Raw genomic sequence first — 26,953 nt, forward strand, 5'->3', positions numbered from 1 at the left:
CGATCTTGCAACCTTTCGGTTAGTCCAACGCTCTAACCACTAGGCTACCTGCCGCCCCAGGTAGATTCTAACCACTAGGCTACCTGCCGCCCCAGGTAGCCTGTATATATATGTATATACAGTGCCTTGCGAAAGTATTCGGCCCCCTTGAACTTTGCGACCTTTTGCCACATTTCAGGCTTCAAACATAAAGATATAAAACTGTATTTTTTTGTGAAGAATCAACAACAACTGGGACACAATCATGAAGTGGAACGACATTTATTGGATATTTCAAACTTTTTTAACAAAGCAAAAACTGAAAAATTGGGCGTGCAAAATTATTCAGCCCCCTTAAGTTAATACTTTGTAGCGCCACCTTTTGCTGCGATTACAGCTGTAAGTCGCTTGGGGTATGTCTCTATCAGTTTTGCACATCGAGAGACTGACATTTTTTCCCATTCCTCCTTGCAAAACAGCTCGAGCTCAGTGAGGTTGGATGGAGAACATTTGTCAACAGCAGTTTTCAGTTCTTTCCACAGATTCTCGATTGGATTCAGGTCTGGACTTTGACTTGGCCATTCTAACACCTGGATATGTTTATTTTTGAACCATTCCATTGTAGATTTTGCTTTATGTTTTGGATCATTGTCTTGTTGGAAGACAAATCTCCGTCCCAGTCTCAGGTCTTTTGCAGTCTCCATCAGGTTTTCTTCCAGAATGGTCCTGTATTTGGCTCCATCCATCTTCCCATCAATTTTAACCATCTTCCCTGTCCCTGCTGAAGAAAAGCAGGCCCAAACCATGATGCTGCCACCACCATGTTTGACAGTGGGGATGGTGTGTTCAGCTGTGTTGCTTTAACGCCAAACATAACGTTTTGCATTGTTGCCAAAAAGTTAAATTTTGGTTTCATCTGACCAGAGCACCTTCTTCCACATGTTTGGTGTGTCTCCCAGGTGGCTTGTGGCAAACTTTAAACGACACTTTTTATGGATATCTTTAAGAAATGTCTTTCTTCTTGCCACTCTTCCATAAAGGCCAGATTTGTGCAATATACGACTGATTGTTGTCCTATGGACAGAGTCTCCCACCTCAGCTGTAGATCTCTGCAGTTCATCCAGAGTGATCATGGGCCTCTTGGCTGCATCTCTGATCAGTCTTCTCCTTGTATGAGCTGAAAGTTTAGAGGGACGGCCAGGTCTTGGTAGATTTGCAGTGGTCTGATACTCCTTCCATTTCAATATTATCGCTTGCACAGTGCTCCTTGGGATGTTTAAAGCTTGGGAAATCTTTTTGTATCCAAATCAGGCTTTAAACTTCTTCACAACAGTATCTCGGACCTGGCTGGTGTGTTCCTTGTTCTTCATGATGCCCTCTGCGCTTTTAACGGACCTCTGAGACTATCACAGTGCAGGTGCATTTATACGGAGACTTGATTACACACAGGTGGATTGTATTTATCATCATTAGTCATTTAGGTCAACATTGGATCATTCAGATATCCTCACTGAACTTCTGGAGAGAGTTTGCTGCACTGAAAGTAAAGGGGCTGAATAATTTTGCACGCCCAATTTTTCAGTTTTTGATTTGTTAAAAAAGTTTGAAATATCCAATAAATGTCGTTCCACTTCATGATTGTGTCCCACTTGTTGTTGATTCTTCACAAAAAAATACAGTTTTATATCTTTATGTTTGAAGCCTGAAATGTGGCAAAAGGTCGCAAAGTTCAAGGGGGCCGAATACTTTCGCAAGGCACTGTATATATATATATAAATATACAACAACAAAAAACGCAACATGCAACAATTTCAAAGATTTTACTGAGTTACAGTTCATATAAGGAAATCAGTCCAGTGGAATAAATTCATTAGGCCCTAATATATGGATTTCACATGACTGGGAATAAAGATCAGCCCCCCTCACAATGGGACATTAGGATCTCGTCACGGTATCTCTGTGCATTCAAATTACCATCGAATAAATGCAATTGTGTTCGCTTATGCCTGCCTACACCATAACCCCGCCGCCACCATTGGGCACTCTGTTCACAACGTTGACATCAGCAAACCGCTAGCCCACACAACGCCATACACGTGGTCTACGGTTGTGAGGCCGGTTGGACATACTGCCAAATTCTAAAAAACAACCTTGGAGATGGCTTTTGGTAGGGAAATGAACATTAAAATCTCTGGCAAAAGTCGACATTCCTGCAGTCAACATGCCAATTGCACACTCCCTCAAAACTTGTGCACAACATTTGAGTGAAATAAGCTTTTTGTGCTTGTGGAACATTTCTGGGTTCTTGTATTTCAGCTCATGAAACATGGGACCAACACTTTACATGTTGCATTTGTTGTTCACTGTAATTGGTTGCCCCTATATAATCAGACTGTTCCCTTTTCGTACATTTAATTAGAAATCGAAGATGATTAATTGTGATGTAGTTTTGCAATGTTTCCCCATTCAGCCGATCGGTGGAGCCAGCCAATAGTGTACCAGGCTGGCCAAATGAGTGGCCTTGTTGTTCAGTCCGGATGCAATGCTGCTGAGATGTGCTCATTAACTTGAAAACAGGGAAGGAGGAGATCAATTAGCCAGGCTTGGGTGCTGCTGATGTAATTGAGTGATCTGAAAATGGAGGATATTGATTCAGCATTATGCCGTGCACTAACATTCTGACCATAGGTGGACACCAGGGGATACTCAAGAGAGAGTTGTGACAGTGGTAGTTTGGCAAAGATTATTGCCTTGCAGGAACATTCTTCTGATACCTTACCATATGTATACACTAGGAGATACAGAGAAATAGGCTTAGGACTAGTTGTAACAGTGATAGAGTTCGGCAAAGATTCCTTCCCACTTTTTAAACTTTTCTTAACTGAATCAACTTGGTCTTGGTTAGATGAAAGAGAAGGTTTGCAGTTTAATGGGTAGACTCATAGAGTAGTTAGTAGATGGGGGATTGTTAATGGAAATCGGCATCCTCCTTGTGAGGGTAAAACTGCAGGAAAACAACGCTTTGATGATTAATTAGCATACTGCTTCATTTCTCAATTGTGTTCCATTCTTTGCAAGTGAGCTTTGACAGCGAATGCTTCTCCTCTGTGCCAATCTATTGTTGTATAGTAGACCGTCAGGGGATTGTTGTTGTTGTGGTTTTGTACTACATTTCACTGAGAAACACAAACAGTAGCAGAGAGCGGAGATAAGAAGAACATTGGAGGAAATCCAAAATCAACATGATTATTTTTTGTCATAAGGAAAATCTCTTCATCTTATCGCTCTTTAGATATTGCTGCTCTATTTAAATTTTTGCATGTTCATTTTTTAAATATTTTTTATTTTGGGGGGGAGGGGTTCAAAACAAGCAGGAGATATTGATATAAAATGTACCTTGGGGTGTTGTTGCTTTGGTTTACTAATGCTCCTGTCTCCCTGGCAAGATGCATCGTTCACTTTTAACCTTCGTTCCACTGTTATTCATCTTCTCACCCTCCGAAAAGTGCCGTTCTTTTTAAGTGGATGACGAAGTTTAAATTTAGCTTTGATGAGACGGGATTGAACTTGGTGCTTGGGATGATAGATACAAAACCTCTCCTGGAGAACATTAAGGGGAGTTGGAGCCATCCATTATTCAGCCTTACAGTAATAGCAAAGGCAAGGCAGTTTCCATGTTGTGGACCTGTTCTTCTCTCTGTCATTGTGTTGCCTGCTTTTTAAGCCTCTCTCTCAAAAGGTAATGGGCACAGCTTTAGTTCCTATCAGTGACAATACTGATTGTAATTTTTACATAACCTATCACACACTGTTACGTTCAGAACTATAAAAACAACTTTGCATTACTTTTGTGATTGTTTTCCAAGTACTGTACACAGTTCATAGGATACGTCATATCCAAACTCCAAAATGTTTTCCCTTTGCAACCATTAGGATCGGCATTTTGTGAGTTAGAGTGGGATATTCTGCAGGTTCTCAGATGGGAGAGATGAAATATTGATTAAAAGCTAAATTTGTAATTTGTAGGTCCAAATCAAAGGCATCAGTGCACACACTGCAAAATGAAAGAAAGAGCATGTGTTTGAATTCATTTTGGAGCTGGTAAATGATGCCTAATTCTGCTGACGTGCTGTTTGAGAGGAGAGGAGGGCTGGGGTTGAGGGATGTTGATGGCAGAGCTGAGCAACGCAGTGCAGTCCTCTCTTTCATCCCCGCCGCATGGTAATGCAGTGCTTTGAAATTGAAATGATTTGAAAATAGAATACACTGGCAAATTAGCCTGTTTGCTGTCCCGCTGGTGCCTGGGCCTCTTTGAACATCTCCCTTTCCTCATCATCTCACCTCCCCTCGCTGAGGCCTGGCTTCAGAAGCATGCTCCGTGCTCTGTGTCGTGTTGGGAGCCTTGGCTAGAACCCTGATGAACATTGGCTGTCCAGCTCCTGTCAGAGTACAACTCATCTGGAGTCTAGAGACCGAGCATCCAGCTAGCATAACATCATAACATGTTGTTTAGGAGTAGGTGCATTGTTTAGCTGCCGGTTGGGTTTGGCCTTTAGTCAGGGCCATGGGGTGTGGCTAGTGAGTGGGGTAGTCTACAGGTGTCAGGATGTGGGTAGATAGGAGTTGTTTGAAGACAAGCCCCTCCTGAATCACTCTGAGCATCCACAGAGACTTAAACTGGAATGAGAAAGTGAAAGAAACCTAGACAGATAAACAGACACAGACAGACCTAAACTGAAATACAGAGGGGGAGAGACTGACGGACAGAACGATAGCAAGAGAGAGAAGGAGAGAACGGTCTCAGAATCTCCATTTAGCTGCGACATAAAAGGCCCAGTTGAGAGAAAAGGAACCAAACCAATTTGATCAGGCTGCATCCCTGGCAATGGCGGATACAATGAATACATAAGCAGATCATCCAGAAAGTAATATTTATGTTTAATAAATTATTTGACTCATGAGGGTTGTTTTATGTGTGGCAGTAATGATGGACTGTTTTTTGTCTTTGCTTATTTGAGCTGTTCCTGCCATAATATGGACTTGGGTCTTTTACCAGATAGGGCTGGTAATGTTGTTTAGCTCAGTGTCTGGAAGATTCCTTGTTTGGTCGTTATCTATGGTAGATTATGGTAGACATGCTCAACCTCAGGGCGACATCTAACTCAACCACAGCCATCTCCACGCTTGATTTTCTCAAGTCCTTTTGATGTATCAAAGTGAGACAAACAGATGCATACCGATACAATTTGTTCAGTACCAGTCAAAAGTTTGGACACATTCAAAGGTTTTTCTTTATTTTTACTATTTTCTACATTGTAGAATAACAGTGAAGACATCAAAACTATGAAATCACATATATGAAATCACATACTAACCAAAAAAGTGTTAAACTAATCAAAATACATTTTATATTTGAGATCCTAGAAAGTAGCCACCCTTTGACATGATGACAGCTTTGCACACACTTGGCATTCTCTCAACCAGCTTCATTGAGGTAGTCCCCTGGAAATCATTTCAATTAAAAGGCAAGCCTTGTTAAAAGTTGATTTGTGGAATTTCTTTCCTTCTTAATGCATTTGAGCCAAAGTAGGGGTGGTATACAGAATACAGCCCTATCTGGTAAAAGACCCAAGTCCATATTATGGCAAGAACAGCTCAAATAAGCAAAGACAAAAAACAGTCCATCATTACTTTAAGACATGAAGGTCAGTCAATACGGAACATTTCAAGAACTTTGAAAGTTTCTTCAAGTGCAGTCGCAAAAACCATCAAGCCCTATGATTGAACTGGCTCACATGAGGATCGCCACAGGAAAAGAAGACCCAGGTTACCTCTGCTGCAGAGGATACGTTCATTAGAGTTACCAGAAATTGCAGCCCAAATAAGTGTTTCAAGTAACAGAAACATGTCAACATCAACTGTTCAGAGGAGACTGTGTGAATCAGGGCTTCATGGTTCAATTGATGCAAAGAAAACACTATTAAAGGACACTAATAATAAGAAGAGATTTGCTTGGGCCAACAAACAAGAGCAATTGACATTAGACCACTGGAAATGTGTTCTTTGGTCTGATGAGTCCAAATTTGAGATTTTTGGATCCATCCGCCATGTCTTTGTGAGAGGGTGTGGGGGTGCTTTGCTGTTGACACTGTCAGTGATTTATTTAGAATTCAAGGCACACTTAACCAGCATTGCTACCACAGCATTCTGCAGCAATACGCCATCCAATCTGGTTTGCGCTTAGTGGGACTATCATTTGTTTTTCAACAGGACAATGACCCAACACACCTCCAGGCTGTGCAAGTGCTATTTGACCAAGAAGGAGAGTGATGGAGTACTGCATCAGATGACCTGGCCTCCACAATCCCCCGACCTCAACCCATTTGAGATGGTTTGGGATGAGTTGGACCACCGAGTGAAGGAAAAGCAACCAACAAGTGCTCAGCATATGTGGGAACTCCTTCAAGATTGTTGGCAAAATATTCCAGGTGAATCTGGTTAAGGTAATGCCAAGAGTGTGCAAAGCTGTCACCAAGGCAAAGGGTGGCTACTTTGAAGAATCTAAAATCTTAAATATATTTTGATATGTTTAACACTTTTTTGGTTACTCCTTGATTCCATATTTGTTATTTTCTAGTTTTGGTACTGTATCTTCACTATTATTCTACAATGTAGAAAATAGTAAAAATAAAGAAAAACTCTTGAATAAGTAGGTGTGTCCAAACGTTTGACTGGTACTGTGTATTATTTTAAAACTTTACAAGATGTTGAGTCAGGACACCTCAAGCAATTTAGGATAAAAATTAAGAGTACTTTATAGTGAATGGATGCATAGAATTTCACCCTAAAAAAACATGGTCTGACTTGCTTCCAAATCAAAAAAAGGTGTGTATGTGTAATGAGTGAACATATAAATTGACAAGAAAGAACATCATTTATGCGCAGTGGGGCATACTAATCAATGATTATAGGAACATGTGAAGCATTGATCAAACATCATCATGCATTGCCAATACTACATCTTGTGATTCCAGTACAATTAGCACTATCTGTATCTGCACTTTTAATTGGATCAATATTTTGCTCTGCTGGGAAATTGGTCACACTCAAGTCTATCCTCTCCTTGTGCTTACTTAACTTTATATTGAATGGAGATGCCACTCTTCATGATCAAATGGTCAAGGCCTGAATGATTATGCCCACACTCGGCTGGCCAATAACAGAGCTGCTCAGCACATGCTCCTGTGAGATTATTTATTTTCAGTGTTTCCCCTAGGATTTTTTTTCAGCAGCAGTGGCAAAGTGGGTGTGACCAATGGCGCATTTCAAAGGTCGCCCTCTTCTCCGCAGAAAATTTTTAAAAACAATTTTAAGCTAATTTCCTTCAATTCTTCCTTCAATTGCCATATGACTGAGAGACAATTTGCAGTTTTAAAGCTAATTTGCTGCAGTGATACACTTTCCCACATGGCTTATACAGTGCCTTGCGAAAGTATTCGGCCCCCTTGAACTTTGCGACCTTTTGCCACATTTCAGGCTTCAAACATAAAGATATAAAACTGTATTTTTTTGTGAAGAATCAACAACAAGTGGGACACAATCATGAAGTGGAACGACATTTATTGGATATTTCAAACTTTTCTAACAAATAAAAAACTGAAACATTGGGCGTGCAAAATTATTCAGCCCCCTTAAGTTAATACTTTGTAGCGCCACCTTTTGCTGAGATTACAGCTGTAAGTCGCTTGGGGTATGTCTCTATCAGTTTTGCACATCGAGAGACTGAAATTCTTTCCCATTCCTCCTTGCAAAACAGCTCGAGCTCAGTGAGGTTGGATGGAGAGCATTTGTGAACAGCAGTTTTCAGTTCTTTCCACAGATTCTCGATTGGATTCAGGTCTGGACTTGGCCATTCAGGTCTTGGCCATTCTAACACCTGGATATGTTTATTTTTGAACCATTCCATTGTAGATTTTGCTTTATGTTTTGGATCATTGTCTTGTTAGAAGACAAATCTCCGTCCCAGTCTCAGGTCTTTTGCAGACTCCATCAGGTTTTCTTCCAGAATGGTCCTGTATTTGGCTCCATTCATCTTCCCATCAATTTTAACCATCTTCCCTGTCCCCGCTGAAGAAAAGCAGGCCCAAACCATGATGCTGCCACCACCATGTTTGACAGTGGGGATGGTGTGTTCAGCTGTGTTGCTTTTACGCCAAACATAACATTTTGCATTGTTGCCAAAAAGTTCAATTTTGGTTTCATCTGACCAGAGCACCTTCTTCCACATGTTTGGTGTGTCTCCCAGGTGGCTTGTGGCAAACTTTAAACAACACTTTTTATGGATATCTTTAAGAAATGGCTTTCTTCTTGCCACTCTTCCATAAAGGCCAGATTTGTGCAATATACGACTGATTGTTGTCCTATGGACAGAGTCTCCCACCTCAGCTGTAGATCTCTGCAGTTCATCCAGAGTGATCATGGGCCTCTTGGCTGCATCTCTGATCAGTCTTCTCCTTGTATGAGCTGAAAGTTTAGAGGGACGGTCAGGTCTTGGTAGATTTGCAGTGGTCTGATACTCCTTCCATTTCAATATTATCGCTTGCACAGTGCTCCTTGGGATGTTTAAAGCTTGGGAAATCTTTTTGTATCCAAATCCGGCTTTAAACTTCTTCACAACAGTATCTCGGACCTGCCTGCTGTGTTCCTTGTTCTTCATGATGCTCTCTGCCCTTTCAAACGGACCTCTGAGACTATCACAGTGCAGGTGCATTTATACGGAGACTTGATTACACACAGGTGGATTGTATTTATCATCATTAGTCATTTAGGTCAACATTGGATCATTCAGAGATCCTCACTGAACTTCTGGAGAGAGTTTGCTGCACTGAAAGTAAAGGGGCTGAATAATTTTACACGCCCAATTTTTCAGTTTTTGATTTGTTAAAAAAGTTTGAAATATCCAATAAATGTCGTTCCACTTCATGATTGTGTCCCACTTGTTGTTGATTCTTCACAAAAAAATACAGTTTTATATCTTTATGTTTGAAGCCTGAAATGTGGCAAAAGGTCGCAAAGTTCAAGGGGGCCGAATACTTTCGCAAGGCACTGTACCTTGTTCTTATGCTATTTGAGTGACTCAAGCATAATAACAAAATCAATGGGGGCTCCATGATTTTAGATTATCCCTGACTGTCTGGTTTTTATGTTGGGGATTGTCAGTTCTCAAAGATGATCTTATTAAAACATATATAAGTCCATTATCTTTTCTACATACTTCATATAGGGGAAACACTGATCTTGCTATGTGCTCCCCGCAGGATGCGGTGTCGCTGACCCCCTCTCCAGGCAACTTCCCCTCAACAGGAAGGGTGCTTATTACGAGGTGTGTCATTTCCTATATCCCTGTTCTCATTCTGACAGCTCCTAATGAAATCCCCCCTGCGTGCACACACACACACACACACATCGATGTTACCTGCCTTTAAATCCTGTCAGTGGCTGGCTCTAATGAGCAGCAGCACCTTTACAATCCAAAGGCGCTGTGACATTTGGGTCCCCAGGTCCTCTCTGCTCTCCCCAGGGGGGATTCCAAGAAAATACATTTTTTGCTGGCATTTACTACTGATATTTGAAACCCAGCATCAGACCCTTTTTCACTGGGTCCAGAGACCCTTGTCATCAGTTGTTAGAATGTCAGCCATGTTACGGAAATCAAATATTTATGAATCTCCAGTTGTTACCATTTGTGACTGATGTTACACAGTATTACACAGTGACTGAGTGTGCAGTACATGTCAAATATATCAGAATATATAGGTATATAAAAGCATAGGTATGTGTATTGATTCATTAGGGGAGAAAACACACAGTAGAGGGCTGCGGGTCCAGACAGAGATCATTGCCGCACGGTCAGCATTTTTCACGTTGCGGGCGGTCAGACATATTATTTTGGGATGAAAATATATTTTTTTGTCTCACAGATTATTTGGAAACATCATCTTTCTGCTTTGTAAAAGCACATCTTTGTCACATTATTAATCTTTGTCGCTGCTTCACCTTCAGTAGCCTACCTTTCCTATTCTAGTTGGGTGTGTGAGATCAGCCTGGTCTCAGACTAGACATAACATAGGAAATACGTGACACTGAAATTATGATATGTTACATTTAGTGGTTTTACATATAACAAGTATAATGCAAATGACTAGCAACCCAAAGGTTGTGTCCAATCTCATTACCGCAAACTAGCATTAGCATTTGAGCTAATTACCAACTTGTTTTTACTACTTAGCATGTTAGATAACCCTCCCCCTAACTCTAACCTTAATCATTTTAGCTAACTCTTCCCCTAACACTAACTTTTAACCTAACTCCTAACCTTAACCATAATCCAGCTAACATTAGCCAGCTTGCTAACGGCAACCACCTAGTCACCTAGCTAACGTTAGCAAATATAAATTGGAATTCGTAACATATCATACATTGTGCAAATGTAACCTATTGGACTAATGGCAATTCCTAACATATCATACACATTGTAATACATAACATTTGATAAGTAATGGATGATGGACATCCACAAATGAATACATACCATACGAAATGTAACATATCATACTAAATGAAGTGTCTCGGATTTATGTATAGAATAATGAAAAATGCGTATACTGTATATGTGGTCTCATTGAAATAGAGTAGGCTGCCTATGCACGGTTGTAGAATCACTGGCAGTTATCTTTCCAAGGAAATGTCTGAAAATCGTCGCACTCCTAAAAGGTAGGCTATAAAAATAGCTTGCAAAAGTGCAAGTCTCCCCAACTCTGCTTTTCTTCCAAATCCGTCAAGTATATTGTCACATAGCCTAGCAATAATGGGCCACGTGAAAATCTCAATTTAACTCAGGCTATTTCTTAGGTTATTTTTGAGCATTTTGATATCGCATGGGTGCAGTATGAAAAGCTGCGGGTGCAGTATGAAAAGCTGCGGGTGCAGTATGAAAACCTGTGGGTGCAGTATGAAAAGCTGCGGGCGCAGTACGAAAAGCTGCGGGTGCAGTATGAAAAGCTGTGGGTGCCGTATGAAAGGCTGCGGGTGCAGTATGAAAAGCTGCGGGCGCAATACGAAAAGCTGCGGGCGCAGTACGAAAAGCTGCGGGTGCAGTATGAAAAGCTGTGGGTGCCGTATGAAAGGCTGCGGGTGCAGTATGAAAAGCTGCGGGCGCAATACGAAAAGCTGCGGGTGCAGTATGAAAAGCTGCGGGTGCAGTATGAAAAGCTGTGGGTGCCGTATGAAAGGCAGCGGGTGCAGTATGAAAAGCTGCGGGTGCGGGCGGGATGAAGAAATCAGTCCCGCGCAGACCTCTACACTGAAGCACATTCAATTAGCATCATGAAATATTCATGCTGGAATGGTTACAAATTATTTTTGAAGAAAGAAATGTTTGATGTCAGGTCTCACTGTGCCGATACAGTATCCTTTTTCTCTCACTAGCATGGAAGAGAGCAAACAGAAAAGATGGGGATGATGTGCAATACCAGTTAAATAGCTGAGTGCAACAGGGTTGAGTCCTGTATGACACAGTTGACATAGTTCTCATATGTTACAAGCTGTACTGTATATGAAAGTGCGGGTTGGAAAATAAGCCTTAACTTCCATGGGAGTGTGCTCTAGATGCATCTTGTTCAATTCTGTGGTAATCGGTCCTGTCAACGAAAGCTTCATCCTAGCCTCTCCCCCTCATCTTGTGCTTTAGCCGTCACACATTTTAGTACAGTATGTCTCCCTTCTATGAGGGTAGAGAATGCTCTCTCTCTCTGGCAGGTGTGACCAGTAGTAGGGTGCATAGTTAGACAGTAGGAAAGACAGGCTGCTGGGTTGGAACTGAAGGAAAATCAGGGCGGTTGCCGAGGCTTTTAGTCCCATATGGCATGGTTAGTTGCCTTGGGCTCGACATGTTAGCCTAGACGTGAGGGAAACCTTGTCATAGGCAGGCAGGCAGCCAGCTGAGAGGGTCATCTGTATATTATGTGTGTTCTGCAAAGCAATAGTAGTCACGTGGTCTTCTCTACCCTGCCTATCTGTATAGTTTGCATCTACAGAGCCTTGAAAGCTGCATGCATAGCTGGCTTAAAGCGGCAATCAGCAGTTGAAACAATAACAAAGTTTTTCGCTAAAAAGCTGAGGGATGGTGCTCGAGAAATATAAGCACTCTCAAATTCATAGACAGAGAATAGGAAAGTATTCAGACCATGACTTTTTCGACATTTGGTTAGGTTACAGCCTTATTCTAAAATGTATTTGGTTTTTGCTCCGACATGCACCATCAACTGAGGGATCTTATATAGACAGGTGTGTGCCTTTCCAAATCATGTCCAATCAATTGAATTTACCACAGGTGGACTCCAATCAAGTTGTAGAAACATCTCAAGGAGGATCAATGGAAACAGGATGCACCTGAGCTCAATTTAGAGTCTGATCGCAAAGACTGAATACTTATGTAAATAAGGTATTTCTAAAAACCTGTTTTCGCTTTGTCATTATGGGGTAGTGTGTGTAGATTGCTGAGGATTTGTATTTATTTAATCAATTTTAGAATAAGGCTGTAACGTAACAAAATCTGGAAAAAGTCAATGAGTACTGTATGCACGCTAAAAACAAAAGGTTCCTGGAGTATCCTTTAGAGGTTCTTCAAGTTGAAACTGTGGGGGAACCCCTATAAGTTCTTCGAATAACCATTTAAAAGGGTTCTTCAAATAACCTTTTGAAGAACATTTGGGGTTAATTTGATGAACTGCCCCCCCTCCCCTATTATTATTATTATTATTAATAATAATAATATACATAACAATAACAACAATAACACCATATTTTAGTTTTCAGTGTTTATTGTTATTTTAGTGGCAAAGCAGAATAAAACCAATCTAAAGATGAGGTAAACTCCCAGCAGAGCCCCAAGTTTTCTGTATCCATATCCAGAATGATTTTTCAGTGCATGGTGATCGAACAGGTTTCCTGTTAAATTCATCAGAGATGAAGTCTGTGAATCCACATTTTTTTTAATTATACAGATGATTAACAAAACATGCACGACAATATTCATACCTTGGTTTTTGTGGAAAATGTGGATGAACTGTTTTGATAATGGTTTTCATGCACATACCTTGTCCATAATGTAGAGGCCTATCGGATATTCATTGAAGAGGTAAGAGAGGAGGATGATACATGTGATCTGCATAACATACCAATTGACATACTTTTGTGTATGCCTCCTCGTCTTTGTATACTTGCAGAAAAGGATGCAAAAGTGAGCAGTTCAGTCGTCTGCACCCAATACATCTTGCCTTCAACATATTCTTATAGCCTACATATTCTTACCTCTTTGTTGATTTGCTATCCATTGAATTGTGATTTGCACAAATATGAAAAGATAGGTGGTATCACCATAAAACAATATAAATTTACATCATTCAAGGGACAAACCTTCCCTTTAAATTGAGACCTTTACATTTTTCAGATAAGTGCCTGCACCTGCTATCCTTTGAAATTCAAATCCAAACGTTTCAGTTGGGCAGTTAGGTTGCTGCAAGAACGCCCACCAACTAACGAGGTTCCTCAATGAACCTATTGGGGGCAATTTTCAGTGCTTAGAACCTTTACGGTTCTTCAAAGAACTTTGAGGATCTTAGAAAAACAATTATTGAACGCCTAATTTGTAGAGTGTAGAGCAAGGACTGACCATCCAGATATCAAAATGATAGTTTTAACCATGGTTTGAGGCAATACAGTGTTTACATTTACTTTGTTTACAAACATTGGAGTAAAACAAGCTTATATTTTGTGTTCTGATGGGGTACGATAGTTGAACTAAGCTCATGGGGCATTTACAAGTTATATTCTTCAAGAATCAATGGGCCCATATCAATAATGTATAAGTCAAAAAATGTATACACCAACTGCTGATTGCCCCTTTAATGAATAGTGCAGGTTGAGGTTACTATCTTGTTTTAGAATGTTAATGCAGTCAAATCCTCCCCAGCCACACCTGTGAGCATTTGTTTTTCATCTGTGTTTGTTTCTGCTTTGAGAGTGTGAGTCAGTCAGTCAAAGAGCCAGCCTCTCTCTGTTATGTGCCTCTAACATTTGAATAGAGTAGGATGGCATTGCATCAAGTGCACAACACATGGGTGAATGTATTCAGTAGTGTCCTGTTCCTGAGTACCACCTGGTCCTGAGTCATTGATCAAAGAGATCCACAGAGCTGTGAGCCCTGTAATTGGCTGTATAGCCATGTACACTGCACTACATGTGTCCCATGGGCACCAGGCTCATGACTCACTCGGCCCCTGGGAATGAGTTGTGCTGTTGGACTTGATTTGAAAGGTAAGTTCTTGTATATTCTGCTCTTGATCAAAATGTTATGGCACAAACTGCATTGTATGAAATATTTCACCATACAGGCTATATTTCACCATAGACATTCAGGAATTTATCAAAGGATGTGAAATATTTGTTCATGCAACAATATGTTTTATAGCCAGTACTATCGAAGGTCAGTACTTACTCCCCAGATTCATTGGCTTTTGTATGTTAGAGAGCCCGTTGTTTTTATGGTCAAATCAATGATTGATTGAGTTGGTTTGTTTCCATTTGGATAGGCCTAAGATCCTTGACGAATGTGTCGTATGGATGCCCATGTGCACAATGTGAGATCAATTGAGCTCAAAGCATTAATGACCTAATCTGGTTGGAGCCTCAGGGTTCATAGTGCATTAAAGTGTTAAGGGCCAGGAGCCCCGGAGTCGGCCGCCTACTGCACGCCTCACCAGCCCACCTCTTTTTCTGCATTACAGAGTACTCAACCGTGAAGTTGCACTTTATCAGTCAGAGATGAACACAAATCAATATCGGCACAACGAGGGATATGGAAATTCATTTGGAAGGGGTGTGTAAGAGCTAGGCTGCAGTAATAAATCAATTTATCATCTGACTGGGAGACAGCATTACTGGTGAGACAGACAGTGTGTGTGTGTGTGTGGGGGGGGGGAGGGGGGGGGGGCGACAGAGACAACGGCACAGGAAAACAGTTTGGCAGTTAGACAGACGGAGAGGCAGAGTAAATAGAGGGAGAGAAAGGTAGACTGAGGTAAAGGGAGAAAGAGAAAATAAATACTGGGAAAGACAGAAAAACAGAGTCTCCCTAATCAGTGCAGTGGAGCCAGGTGCGACACAAAAGTGTTGAGGCGCTCAGTACTCCAAGGGGGTCAGAGGGGTTGAAAAGTCAGTGTGCAGGGCCTGGCCCTCAGTCACTTGGAGTTTAGGAGTGACGTGATGCTGACAGCATGCTGTCATGTTGCCGTCCTGACTGATATGATCCAACCATCCCCTCAGTTAGGGGACAGCCATGCACAGTCATGTCACAGGGCACTGCAGTGCCTTGCTCCAGCATCTCCGTTCAGTTGCTTTATAAGCCTTACCTTAGCTTATGAGAATGTGATGGTTTAATGATGTGTTCCGATAAGGTAGGCTACAGTGTACTTTACTCTTAACTGTTTTCATTTTTTGTCATGTATCTCACAAAATCAATCTCAGCATGGCTGCTGGGTGAAACGGGATGTTTACGCCAAATGTTCTCTCCAGTGTTGAATAACCTCTGTTTTCTTCTCCAGAATGTTGCTACAAATTATAGAGGTGTCATGCCATTGCCTACTGCTCTAGCGTTCTGGCTACAAGACATGAGGAAAATAAATGACTGGACTATTTTAATAGAATGAACAGAAAACAGAGCATTTCCATTTCCCCCTCCCATCCCTGCCTCTCATTGCTTCCCTGTTTTGGTTTTCCTGTACCGTATTGTCATGAAGGAGCATGATCATAAGCAGGATGAGTTTGAGTGATGTGTGGGAAGGCTTCTTTCATTGGTCATACTGTGTATCTCACTCTTTCATGTGCTGCTCTCTGCTTACACATGCTTGATCTAGCTCGCATGTGTCTAGACTAGCGCTTTGTCAACTTTGTGTGTCTGTGTGTGCCCCCATCTGTCTTTCTGTGCCCCCCCCCGTCTGTCTTTCTGTGTGCCTGTGTGTCTTTCTGTGCCCCCGTCTGTCTTTCTGTGTGCCTGTCTATCTGTTTGTCCATCTGTGTCGTGTTTATAGTACAGTCCATTGCAGCGGTCTTTGTGCTGTTACTCACTAAATTAATCCTGTCTTGGTTTATTCTGCTGCAGTCTGACCTATTTCCTGCTTTATTCTTTTGCCAATGAGGGAGAATTAAGCAATTAACCTCTGTGTGTTTGGAGCCACTTAATACATTAACTTTTTCCATTTGCATTTTGACACTCTGTGATCCTACAATGAAATTACTTCATTTAGGTTCTATTTTACATATTTACATAGTATGAGTCCACTAATGATTCAATCTGGAGTATTCTCTTTTAGCACATTAACATTCACAGACGTGGGCTACTTATTGGAACATAATGTTAGAAGACACCCTCACAAACATCCATAACAATTATGCTTTTGTCTGTTTACTTGAAATTGGGAAAGAGGGGTGAGAATGACATGAGGTAAAGCTGTGTTCTGAAAACACCCTATCTGTTTTACTGGGAACGACTTATCTTACATTCTTGAATCTTTTTGAAAGAAAGGGTCCTATTTTGAAGAGCCTTCTTGTTTTGTTACAGTACTTTGTAACAAAAGTCTTACTATCTCATAGCTACCAAGCTCCACAAATGTGTATGATATTGTTTACATTCTTTCTCTTTCAGTAAAAGTTTTCACAGGGAAAATCACTTAAGATGTCTTTCTCTTTTGAGCGTTTTTAAGGTTTGTGTGTTCTTGTATTATCTGTTTCCTCCATCTTCTCCATTCTTGATCCTAGGTCCCCTTACAAAGAAACACAATGATGATTTAGGTGATAATGACGGGGCGGAGGATGAAGGTATTTTTTGATGCCAAACTGATTTGCATGACAAGGAACCCTCCAATTTTTCCTCTTTGATTTTTTTTTTTACATTTCTTGTCCTTTTTTTGAAAGTGAAGATTTTTTTTCTCCGTAATTTTTGCTGGATGTGTTTTGTCTTTTTTGCTTGATGTTTTAAGAGTATGTTTAATGTCGCACATCATTCCAGAGTACTTAATTAATTGTTAATAATCTAACATAGGTTTTTGCTTGAATTCTTTTTACATTTTGTAAACAAATAAATACATGTTGCATCCCATCTAAAAGAGAGTAACTATTAACCCTTCAATTAAATCGTAACACCTTTTTGCATGATTTTTCACAACTCTTTTCCTTTTCCAAAATAAAATATACTATTCCAACCCTGGGGAATTTGATACCCTGATCAATCCTAACACATAAGTCACCTTCAGTTGTGTTATAAAAAAAACTGTAAGTTTCCTATGCAACATGTATGGATGTTCCTGGATCGTTATGGGCAAAGACCTGTAACATATTGATCACAAATCCCTTCCTAACGAGGCCTCTTCATCACTATTTTACACAAGTTCAAGTACATTATGGCACAGTTATGTAAACCTAGGAATCAAGTCCAAATGTTTAAATCAACAAATCTAAAACGGGCTCCTCACTGAAAAGTAACAGACTGAAGAAAGTACTCAAAATACCCCAAATTAAGTTATTCAAAGAGAAAGTGAGAAAGTTAACTTCCTACTTAATGACAGAACACAGTCTTAATAATGCACATCTCCTGTATAATCTGGTGAAATAAGCACCAATTACAGAAAACTAAACTAGGAATGCGGCAGCTATCTTTGATCTGCAGCAACTTGCGATTTCCTGAGTACACACATCAAAAGATTAGAGACACAAATATACAGTGAAATCCCAGCCAGCCTCTCAAGTATTCACTTGATAAAGAATCCAGGCCAGACTAATAATCCTCTCTAAGACAGAAGACAATATGCTGCTAAAACCAACGCATTGAGATGTGTGAATGAAATGGCCCAAGGACCAATCGGCTTGATATCTCACTGGCGGCGCTCTTTTGACATTTAACCTATTGCCACAACAGAGATATGTAATCAAATAACAACAACAACACACTGCCATGGAACCTCAATGTCATGGAATGTAAGATGTGCAGTTCTCTGTAGGTGCCACTCCACCTGTGGATTTGTAATGGATGGAAACTTTTGTCCTCAGCAGGATTGTGACAGGGACATTCTCTTTATACTGTAGCTTGTTAGCAAGGCCATCCAGATTTGGCATTGGATGGAGATCCAGTGCAGTGCTTTTACAGCTAGTCTTCTGTGATGTGAGCGCCTGTATAGGAATGCACCTGTCCTCACTTACCTCTGTACTTTACCTACAGCTAGGAGTAGCCTAGCATGCCATGGTGTCCACGTAGGATGCATGACCGAACCCTATGATTAGTAGGCCCAGTTTAGAACAAATGGCTGAATTGCCATCTATTCTCAAAAGCCAGCACACACAATTCCCTGGCATCTATTCCTCATTGATGGATGTTTAAAATGGTTTGACCTCTGTCAGAGATGCCTGGAATCCCTCCAAAGGATTTAGAATGTGCACTTGCTTTTGCCACTCACAAAGATGAAGTGAACACAAGAACAAACAGCATAAAGGACTGTGAATGACATGAATGATGTAATGGACATCCTGACAGACACTGTAGCCATAACCCTCTGTGACCAGATGTGTGTCACTTTAATCTGCTGTTGGCATCCACACAAGAGACAGAGGGGGGCTACATATGCACTGTGTGAATATTTCACTTTCACTTTCACAGACAAACAGACACGCAATCTTTCCAGTTAGTCTTCAGTCCTAGTTTTATTTTACATATTTAATCATTTACCTTGCTGTTATGTTTGTAACTATATGGAGAGATCAGGTATTACTCTCCTGTCTCAATGCTGCTCTAGTTTACACACTTGCGTGAATCCAGCTGCTCTTCTGTGATTCAATTAATTAATCAAAGTGAATGGAAGATGTTAGGATTCTGATGCGCAATTTATGAAAATAATTTAGATTTGCCCTCCGGATCTCTCTCTTTACAGTATCTCCCACTCTTTCCCTATTTCTCTCCCCCCTCTCTTGTTCTCTCTTTCTTTCACCAAAAACGTATGCTTTTGCACACACACACACACACACACACACACACACACACACACACATACACACACACACACACACACGCGCGCATGCACATGCACTCAGCAGCTGCTCAGTCCTAATCAATATTCTAGAAGTTATGGATTGCCTACTGAAGACGTGAGGATTAGAGGTGCCCTGGCATTTTCTTCCCGCTTTCACTGGAAATGTAAGAAAGAGAGCGAAGGAAAGAGAAAGACAGAGTGGGAGGAAGAAAATCAACTAAAAGAACAGAGATGGGCTTGCATTTTGCAAATAGAGCATCATGTTTTGCCATAAAGGCATTGTGGAAGATGCCATCCTACTTTCCTTACTATTTAATTACTTTCCTTAGCTCTGAGACCTCCTGCAAGTGTCCCCCAACACCAAACATCGATAAGATATTGAACATGAATGTGGATATTTTGCACCCAAGATGAAACGTCTGTCTCCTTTGTGGAATATAAAAGTAATCAGAAGCCTATTTTTTTGTATCCCTCCCTATCCTCCATTTAATTCAAACCCAGCGGCCAAACTAGATGTCCTCCCTCAAAGACGGCATCAAGTGAGTTGATGTTATTATGCAAAGTTCAGTAAGCGTAACACTTTGTTAAAGGGAAACGTTGGATGTCTGAAATTGAATTAAAAACTTTTCGTGAAGAATGTTAATCATTAAAACATTTAGGTTCAATCTTGTTTATTAGATTCTACGTTACTGATAAAACTAGCCACCTGTGCTGCTTAAATTGAAATGTCAGTTTTAATCTCTACGCTTCTTTAATGCTGACAGTTTATTGGCCCCCCAAAAATAAGAGCCCATAAAATTTCCTGAAACAAAAAAACAAGATTAATATGGAATTTTCAATCACCAGGAACATGTCATACTTGTCACGTATGAAATGAACGGCATCACGTGCAAAGCAGAAATTGTCTCAAAGCTAAGTCAATGTGTCCGAAATTATGAGAAAACTAAAGCGTCCACAATTTAGATTGCATCTCCAGCTGTCATTTTAATTTGTCCTTTAATCATTTCCTTCCCCTTGCAGACATCCGTGAAAGCGGTAGCCCCAAGCCAGTGATGGTATTTATCCATGGGGGATCCTACATGGAGGGCACTGGGAATATGTTTGACGGCAGCATCTTGGCAAGTTACGGCAATGTTATCGTCATCACAGTGAACTACCGGCTTGGAGTATTAGGTAAGGATTTCCAGATTTTGTCCTTATCACTAATCCCCCACACTAGCTACATATATATATATACCGGACAGTAGACGCCCATCAATGCTTTTTCTTTGCCTTGGGGGGACAGTGTGAAACAGAGTGAAACGGAGGTGCTATGGTTTCACCCTCAATGAGATTATGCTGTCATTTGTTTTCATGAATATCCTTATTCTCGCTTCATATGGTGATTTACCCCTCTTGAAAAGCATCAAGGCTTTAATGCACACAACTCTGTGGCAATATCCTCCTTTCACTCACACCAGCAGCAATATGTGTCAAAGGAAACCGAGCTTGGAGGCACAAGATTTAAGATGATAGTAAATATGGGGTATAATTATAACCATGAATACTTTATGACCAGCCCCCAGCATGAGCCCCAGCTTTTGTCCCCATAAAGCAACTATTTCCAAATTGATTTCTCTCCATAACAAGTCTTTATTTGTACAAATTATGAATATTAGAAAACGTGGTATGTCAGATGTTTTTATTGTGAACAATTTGGCAACAACTTGAATGCCTCCTGAATTTAAACTAGCAACGATAATAATTGGAATTGTAAAACATTAGGCCTGATTCCTCTGGACTGGTTTCATGTTGATAGTGTTCATGTGAAGATTTAAAAGCACCAGTTTTGGTGATGATCAGGTAAGTGGTGTGGCTGTGTTTTCACTAATGCTGGTTCTCCTGTCAAGCTAAGAGGCTGTGGTTTGGTGCTACAGGAAAAATGGGAGCATATTTAATCAGATGTATCTTTTTAGCATCACAAAGAGTCTTGTTGACATTTTCCTCAGTGTTTGTATTTACCCCTGTGGCGGTGGGGTAAGCGGATCAAACCACTCAGCTCTGCTGAATGAGATGAGCAGAGTAACGTTACAGGAGCTAAGCAGATGCTGTGTGATGTGTGACAAGCATGCTCTCTGCTCATCTGACCAGCCAATCAAGGGCCTGTCTAACAAGGCCCAGAAGTGCCTTGGCCTCTTTGGCCCTTTTGTAGTCAGGACTGTGTGTGAATGTGCAATAGGAAGTAACAAAGGGGCCCTGTCATCGTGGCCCCTTCATCTTGTGTGTGTGTATCTGTGTGTGTGTTTGTGTGTGTGTGTGGGGGGGAGGGGGGGGGGGGGCAGGGACGAGGAAAGGCTATTTAACCAATGCTGCTACTCCTCCTAATTAACCTGACAATTAGAGGAGAGCAGAAAAGAGGAGGAGAGAGAACGGGAGAAAGAGAGCGAGAGAGAGAGAAAGACTGGGAGAGAGAATGCTAGTGGTGCTTTTCTCTCCCACTAATGATCCTGCCAACATTATTGCACCTTTTGGGTTCTTGGTAAAAAAAAATCTTGCCACCTGATGATTTGTTTTTCTTTGTCAGGGAAGGCATGCAGAGTCATAAGGAGCCCGAAATATGCAGAGTGGCTGACGTGAGCTTTATTTATCGGTTTGGGTGTAGCGGGATGGATTTGGCCAGTGGCCGTTTCTCGGCCTGCCTCCATGTGTGTGTGTGCGCAGATGTGTCAGGGTTTTGTAAGACGCCTTAATGGAATAATGGAACTCTGCTGTCAGCGCATCATTATCAGAATTGCTCTGAATTTATGGGCCGAATCATACTCATCATGGACTCCTGTATAAGACCACAGTCTGGCCGCGCTTCAACTCACATAAGACCTATTTAAAACACAGCCCTGTGCACTGTAGTGTTGGCGTGAACCTTATGGCCTCAACACATTCTCTGGTCCAATCCATCGTTTAGCATCCTTTGAATTCCAGAATTGTAGAAGCTCACAAATATGACCTTTTAGTAGTTAAAGCCAAGGCTAATAAAGGAGTTAATAACATGTCTAAATCAGGATGGCTTTTATTGTGCTTAATGACTCCCTGTATCAGAACCCAGCTGGCCCTGAAAGCATCTGAGCAACAGAGGAAAGTGATCTACCACCGCTGTCTGGGCATTAGCCAGGTAAACAGCCCAGGTTCCACTGCTCCTCCTATGCTAGGCCTGAGCACGCAGCATGTCAGCGTGATATTGCACCAGGCAGGGCTCCGGGAGCAGATGCAGCCAGCCATGTTCTTCCCATTGTTTACCCTTTCAACAATCTTCACCGCTGCCTTTTGTTCTTGCTGAAATAATTGGTTCTGCAGTTTTTTTATTTAATCATTGCATGTGGCCCGGTGTTGAGGATTATTGTTTTTCATGCTTATTTATTTATTCTCCCTGAAACAAATACCGCAGATAATTTGTTTCATTAGTCTGCGTCTCTTTCCTTTCTGTTGCTTCACGGCTGGCCTGCCCATTGGCCCGACTAACATGTTAGCTGCTGGCCTCAGCCTTTGACTGGTAACCCTGGGCTTGCCTGAGGATCTTTAAGAGGGACATGGAAAGTGTCGGACCCCATTTCAATTAGCAATGCGTCTTGGGAGATGCCTAATTTGAGTATGTTTATTAATATGCGTTTAGCGGTTCTTCAGGATTGCCCTTTCTCTACAAATGCTACATGTATACAGTGTCTTGTATCTTGAGTGGATATTATATACTATTGTACAGTGGCAGTTAGTGCTGTTTAAGATGAGGGAGGACGATTTGTTTTCATGAGAATGGCCATATTTCTATTACAGCATATTGGGTGACAGTCAATGTATGAATCATAACCTCTTATCATATCATCATTCTGAACCGTAGTAACCTCCTTGCATCTGCAAAAAACCCAGCCTTACTTATGATTCAGTACTACACAAATTGGTTTAATTATTTCTTTACTAGCCAACTAAATGATAACACAGGATAAACATACACACTTAATACATTAGAAACAGGTCCCTAGCGGACTGACACAATATGGCGGCTTGTTACAAAGGAGATGGAGAGAGAGCGAGAAAGAGACACTTATCGTTGGTACATTTTAGGACCTACTCTCACAGTAACCATATACTTTGCACACGAACCGCCACCCGTTTGGAGTAAGAACTCATACATTTATTTACGTGTGAATGCTTTCGTTCGCAATTTATCTCTGTCGGAACCAGGCCTTCTTAGGAAGGGTGTTAGGCCTTTCCGCAGCACGCTTGTAAGGCTCTGATTGTCCCAAAGGCCCCCCCCCCCCCCAATCTTCTACTGTTGTTCACTCTGGAAGATGCTCCTTCGAAGATAGGCTAGCCAGCTGTGTCGACAGTTCCCATTGGTGATGAGAGTAGTAGATAGAATACAGTGATTTGAGAAGAGTAGTAGAATAGGATGGTTTGAAGAGTAGTAGAATGGTTCGACTTAAATTCGCTTTTGTAGATACTTTACTTAGGACAGCTAATCAGCCGTACCAGGGATTGTTCGGGAGGTGACGTTATTGTCTCTACCTTGTGTTGAGATTTCAGAGTTCAAACCACTTTGGACGTGAGCTGCAGCTCAACTCCTCTCTGGTCTGATATGGTAATTCTTAACCCATCATTTTATATAGTTCTTCAAAAGGGGCGGTTTGTGAGGCTGACACACTCTCTGACCTCACTCAAGGGGGCGGTGACTAGTTACTTGTACAAAGTTATAGAAACAATTTACTCTTATAGTTTCACATCCTGCTCTTAACAAAAACACTTTCATAATGTTTGATATTTCATACACAATGTAAAGCATGGAAACTTCGTACATATAGTTGTTATACTTTCCTGTGGGTGAGAGAGGGTCTGGTTGAAATCATCCATTGCCAAGCTGATCTGACCTATTTGGATTCTCACAGGACAGTCATAACACTAGCCAATGAATGAAAGTTTATAATGTAGGTGCACACAGGTTGAGAGACAAATTTGAGGTGACAGACAGTGACAAATGGCCAGGCAGTGACATTCAATACTGCCTTGCACGCTCTTGCCTGCATCTAGCTTATATAGAATGTAATCATTAGTCCAACAGTTGCAAACAAGAGTTTCTATTGGACAAATTCAAGTATGTTTATCCACGTTTTGTTCCGTTTGCGAAACATTTTTCAACAGTATCGGTGGAATGAATACACCGCTGATCACACGTAAACACACAGCCATGTTATATTCCTTCTCACATCTATGTGCTCTACTCCTCTCACCTCGTGCCATCGCTTGTGGACTTCAATGCAAAATGAATCAGTTGTACAGTGTCTGACTAGGTAGAAAAACCTTTCCAAGCCAAACCGCTACACACAGCCTACATCGTTATCACCATATTAGCTAAAGTAACATCCTAGTCAACATAGCTAATAAACAAAAAAAACTGTGTTTATTTTCATCAAACTTAACATGTGTAAATATTTGTATGAACAAGACATGTGACTAACAGAAATGGAATAATGTGTCCCTGGACAAAGTGGGGGTCAAAATCAAAAGTAACAGTCAGTATCTGGTGTGGCCACCAGCTGCATTAAGAACTGCAAAGCATCTCCTCCTCATGGACTGCACCAGATTTGCCCGTTCTTGCTGTGAGATGTTACCCCACTCTTCCACCAAGGCACCTGCAAGTTCCCAGACATTTCTTGGGTGAACGGCCCTAGCCCTCACCCTCCGATCCAACAGGTCCCATACGTGCTCAGTGGGATTGAGTTCCGGGCTCTTTGCTGGCCATGGCAGAACACTGACATTCCTGTCTTGCAGGAAATCACGCACAGAACGAGCAGTATGGCTGGTGGCATTGTCATGCTGGAGGGTCATGTCAGGATGAGCCTGCAGGAAGGGTACCACATGAGGGAGGAGGATGTCTTCCCTGTAACGCACAGCATTGAGATTGCCTGCAATGACAAAAAGCTCAGTCCGATGATGCTTTGACACACCGCCCCCAGACCATGACGGACCCTCCCCTCCAAATTGATCTCGCTCCAGAGTACAGGCCTCGGTGTTACGCTCATTCCTTTGACGATAAACGTGAATCCAACCATCACCCCATGACAAAACCACGACTCGTCAGTGAAGAGCACTTTTTGCCAGTCCTGTCTGGTCCAGCGACGGTGGGTTTGTGCCCATAGGCGACGTGGTTGTCGGTGATGTCTGGTGAGGACCTGCCTTACAACAGGCCTACAAGCCCTTAGTCCAGCCTCTCTCAGACTATTGCGGTCAGTCTGAGCACTGATGGAGGGATTGTGCGTTCCTGGTATAACTCGGGCAGTTGTTGTTGCCATCCTGTACCTCCTGTCTTACCGTATGTGTGATGTTCGGATGTACCGATCCTGTGCAGGTGTTGTTACACGTGGTCTGCCACTACGAGGACGATCAGCTGTCCCTCCTGTCTTACGCGTCTCACAGTACGGACATTGCAATGTATTGCCCTGGCCACATCTGCAGTCCTTATGCCTCCTTGCAGCATGCCTAAGGAACGTTCACACAGATGAGCAGGGACCCTGGGCACCTTTCTTTTAGTGCTTTTCAAAGTCAGTAGAAAGGCCTCTTTAGTGTCCTAAGTTTTCATAACTGTGACCTTAATTGCCTACCGTCTGTAAGCTGTTAGTGTCTTAACGACCGTTCCACAGGTGCATGTTCATTAATTATTTATGGTTCGTTGAACAAGCATGGGAAACAGTATTTAAACCCTTTACAATGAAGATCTGTGAAGTTATTTGGATTTTTATGAATTATCTATGAAAGACAGGTTCCTGACAAAGGGACGTTTCTTTTTTTGCTGAGTTTAGAACTAGCGAGTTAGTAAACCCACTACAATCATGCAGTAATGTTAGAGTGTACAGTCAGTAAGCAGTTACACTGTCGGGCCCGGTGGCAATAAATTAATGAAACCAAAAGCTTACCTTGACTTGGAGAGTTCCAGTGTTGTTTTGGATAATCATAGCCAGGTAGCTAACATAGCATCCCCCTGTTTGGGCAGGGTGTTTCAGTAGGCTAAACTAATGTAGCTGTATTTGCTAGCTAAGTAAGTGAAACTGAAAGTGAGAAAAAAATGACAATTTCTATCTATATAAATTTCTCTCTTGCTTCTTCATTTTGGAATAAATTAATTTGTTCAAAACTGCTCAACCATTGTCTTTCTCTCTCTTACTCACCAAGCTTATGCTTTTAGTACTAGATTACTTATCTGATCCTTTGATTGTGTGGACAACATGTCACTTCATGCTGCAAGAGCTCTGATAGGTTGGAGAACGTCCCCTGGAAGTTGTCATAATTACTGTGTAAGTCTATGGAAGGGGGTGAGAACCATTAGCCTCCTAGGTCTTGTATTGAGGTCAATGTACCCAGAGGAGTATGGAAGCTAGGTGTCCTCCGGCTACACCATGGTGCTGTAGACCTTCTTTGCAAAATAGTGTGTTTTAATCAATTATTTGGTGACATGATTATATTTAGTATAGTTTAATCTAAAGAGGATAACTTTTTTAATATTTTACCTTTAAAAAAAAAAATGAAATTCACTGAGGAAGATGGTCCTCCCCTTCATCCTCTGAAGAGCCTCCACTGATTGTATAACATGTACAAGTGCAGATTGATGTTTATTGTCATGAGGCTTGTCCTGGAGGCGGAACTGAGCCATTTCCCCCCTAGATAGGACAGCTGCAAAGTCAAAATTGGCTATATTGTAAAAGTTAATGAAAACAAAAATGTAATTTAAGGTTAGGGTTTGACCTTAGGGTTAGCAGTGTGGTTAGCGTTAGGTTTAAGATCTGATCTTATGACTTTGTGGCCGTGCCAGCTAGAGA

The 26,953-nt window shown here is 41.4% G+C and overlaps 1 protein-coding gene across 2 annotated transcripts in view; it reads left to right on the plus strand.

Annotated features, from left to right (window-relative positions):
* nlgn1 (neuroligin 1) overlaps positions 1 to 26,953 on the plus strand; it is a 280,440-nt gene that overhangs the window by 58,835 nt on the left and 194,652 nt on the right. The window contains exons 3-4 of one of the 2 annotated variants that reach the window (XM_021604119.3): positions 16,855 to 16,914; positions 20,136 to 20,288. In XM_021604119.3, the coding sequence (XP_021459794.3) occupies positions 16,855 to 16,914; positions 20,136 to 20,288 (213 nt within the window). The remainder of the gene's footprint in view (positions 1 to 16,854; positions 16,915 to 20,135; positions 20,289 to 26,953) is intronic. The other variant, XM_021604121.3, reaches the window with a different exon arrangement.

Source organism: Oncorhynchus mykiss, chromosome 5, assembly GCF_057628025.1.
Source record: "Oncorhynchus mykiss isolate SJ-2025 chromosome 5, ASM5762802v1, whole genome shotgun sequence".
NCBI lineage: Eukaryota > Metazoa > Chordata > Actinopteri > Salmoniformes > Salmonidae > Oncorhynchus > Oncorhynchus mykiss.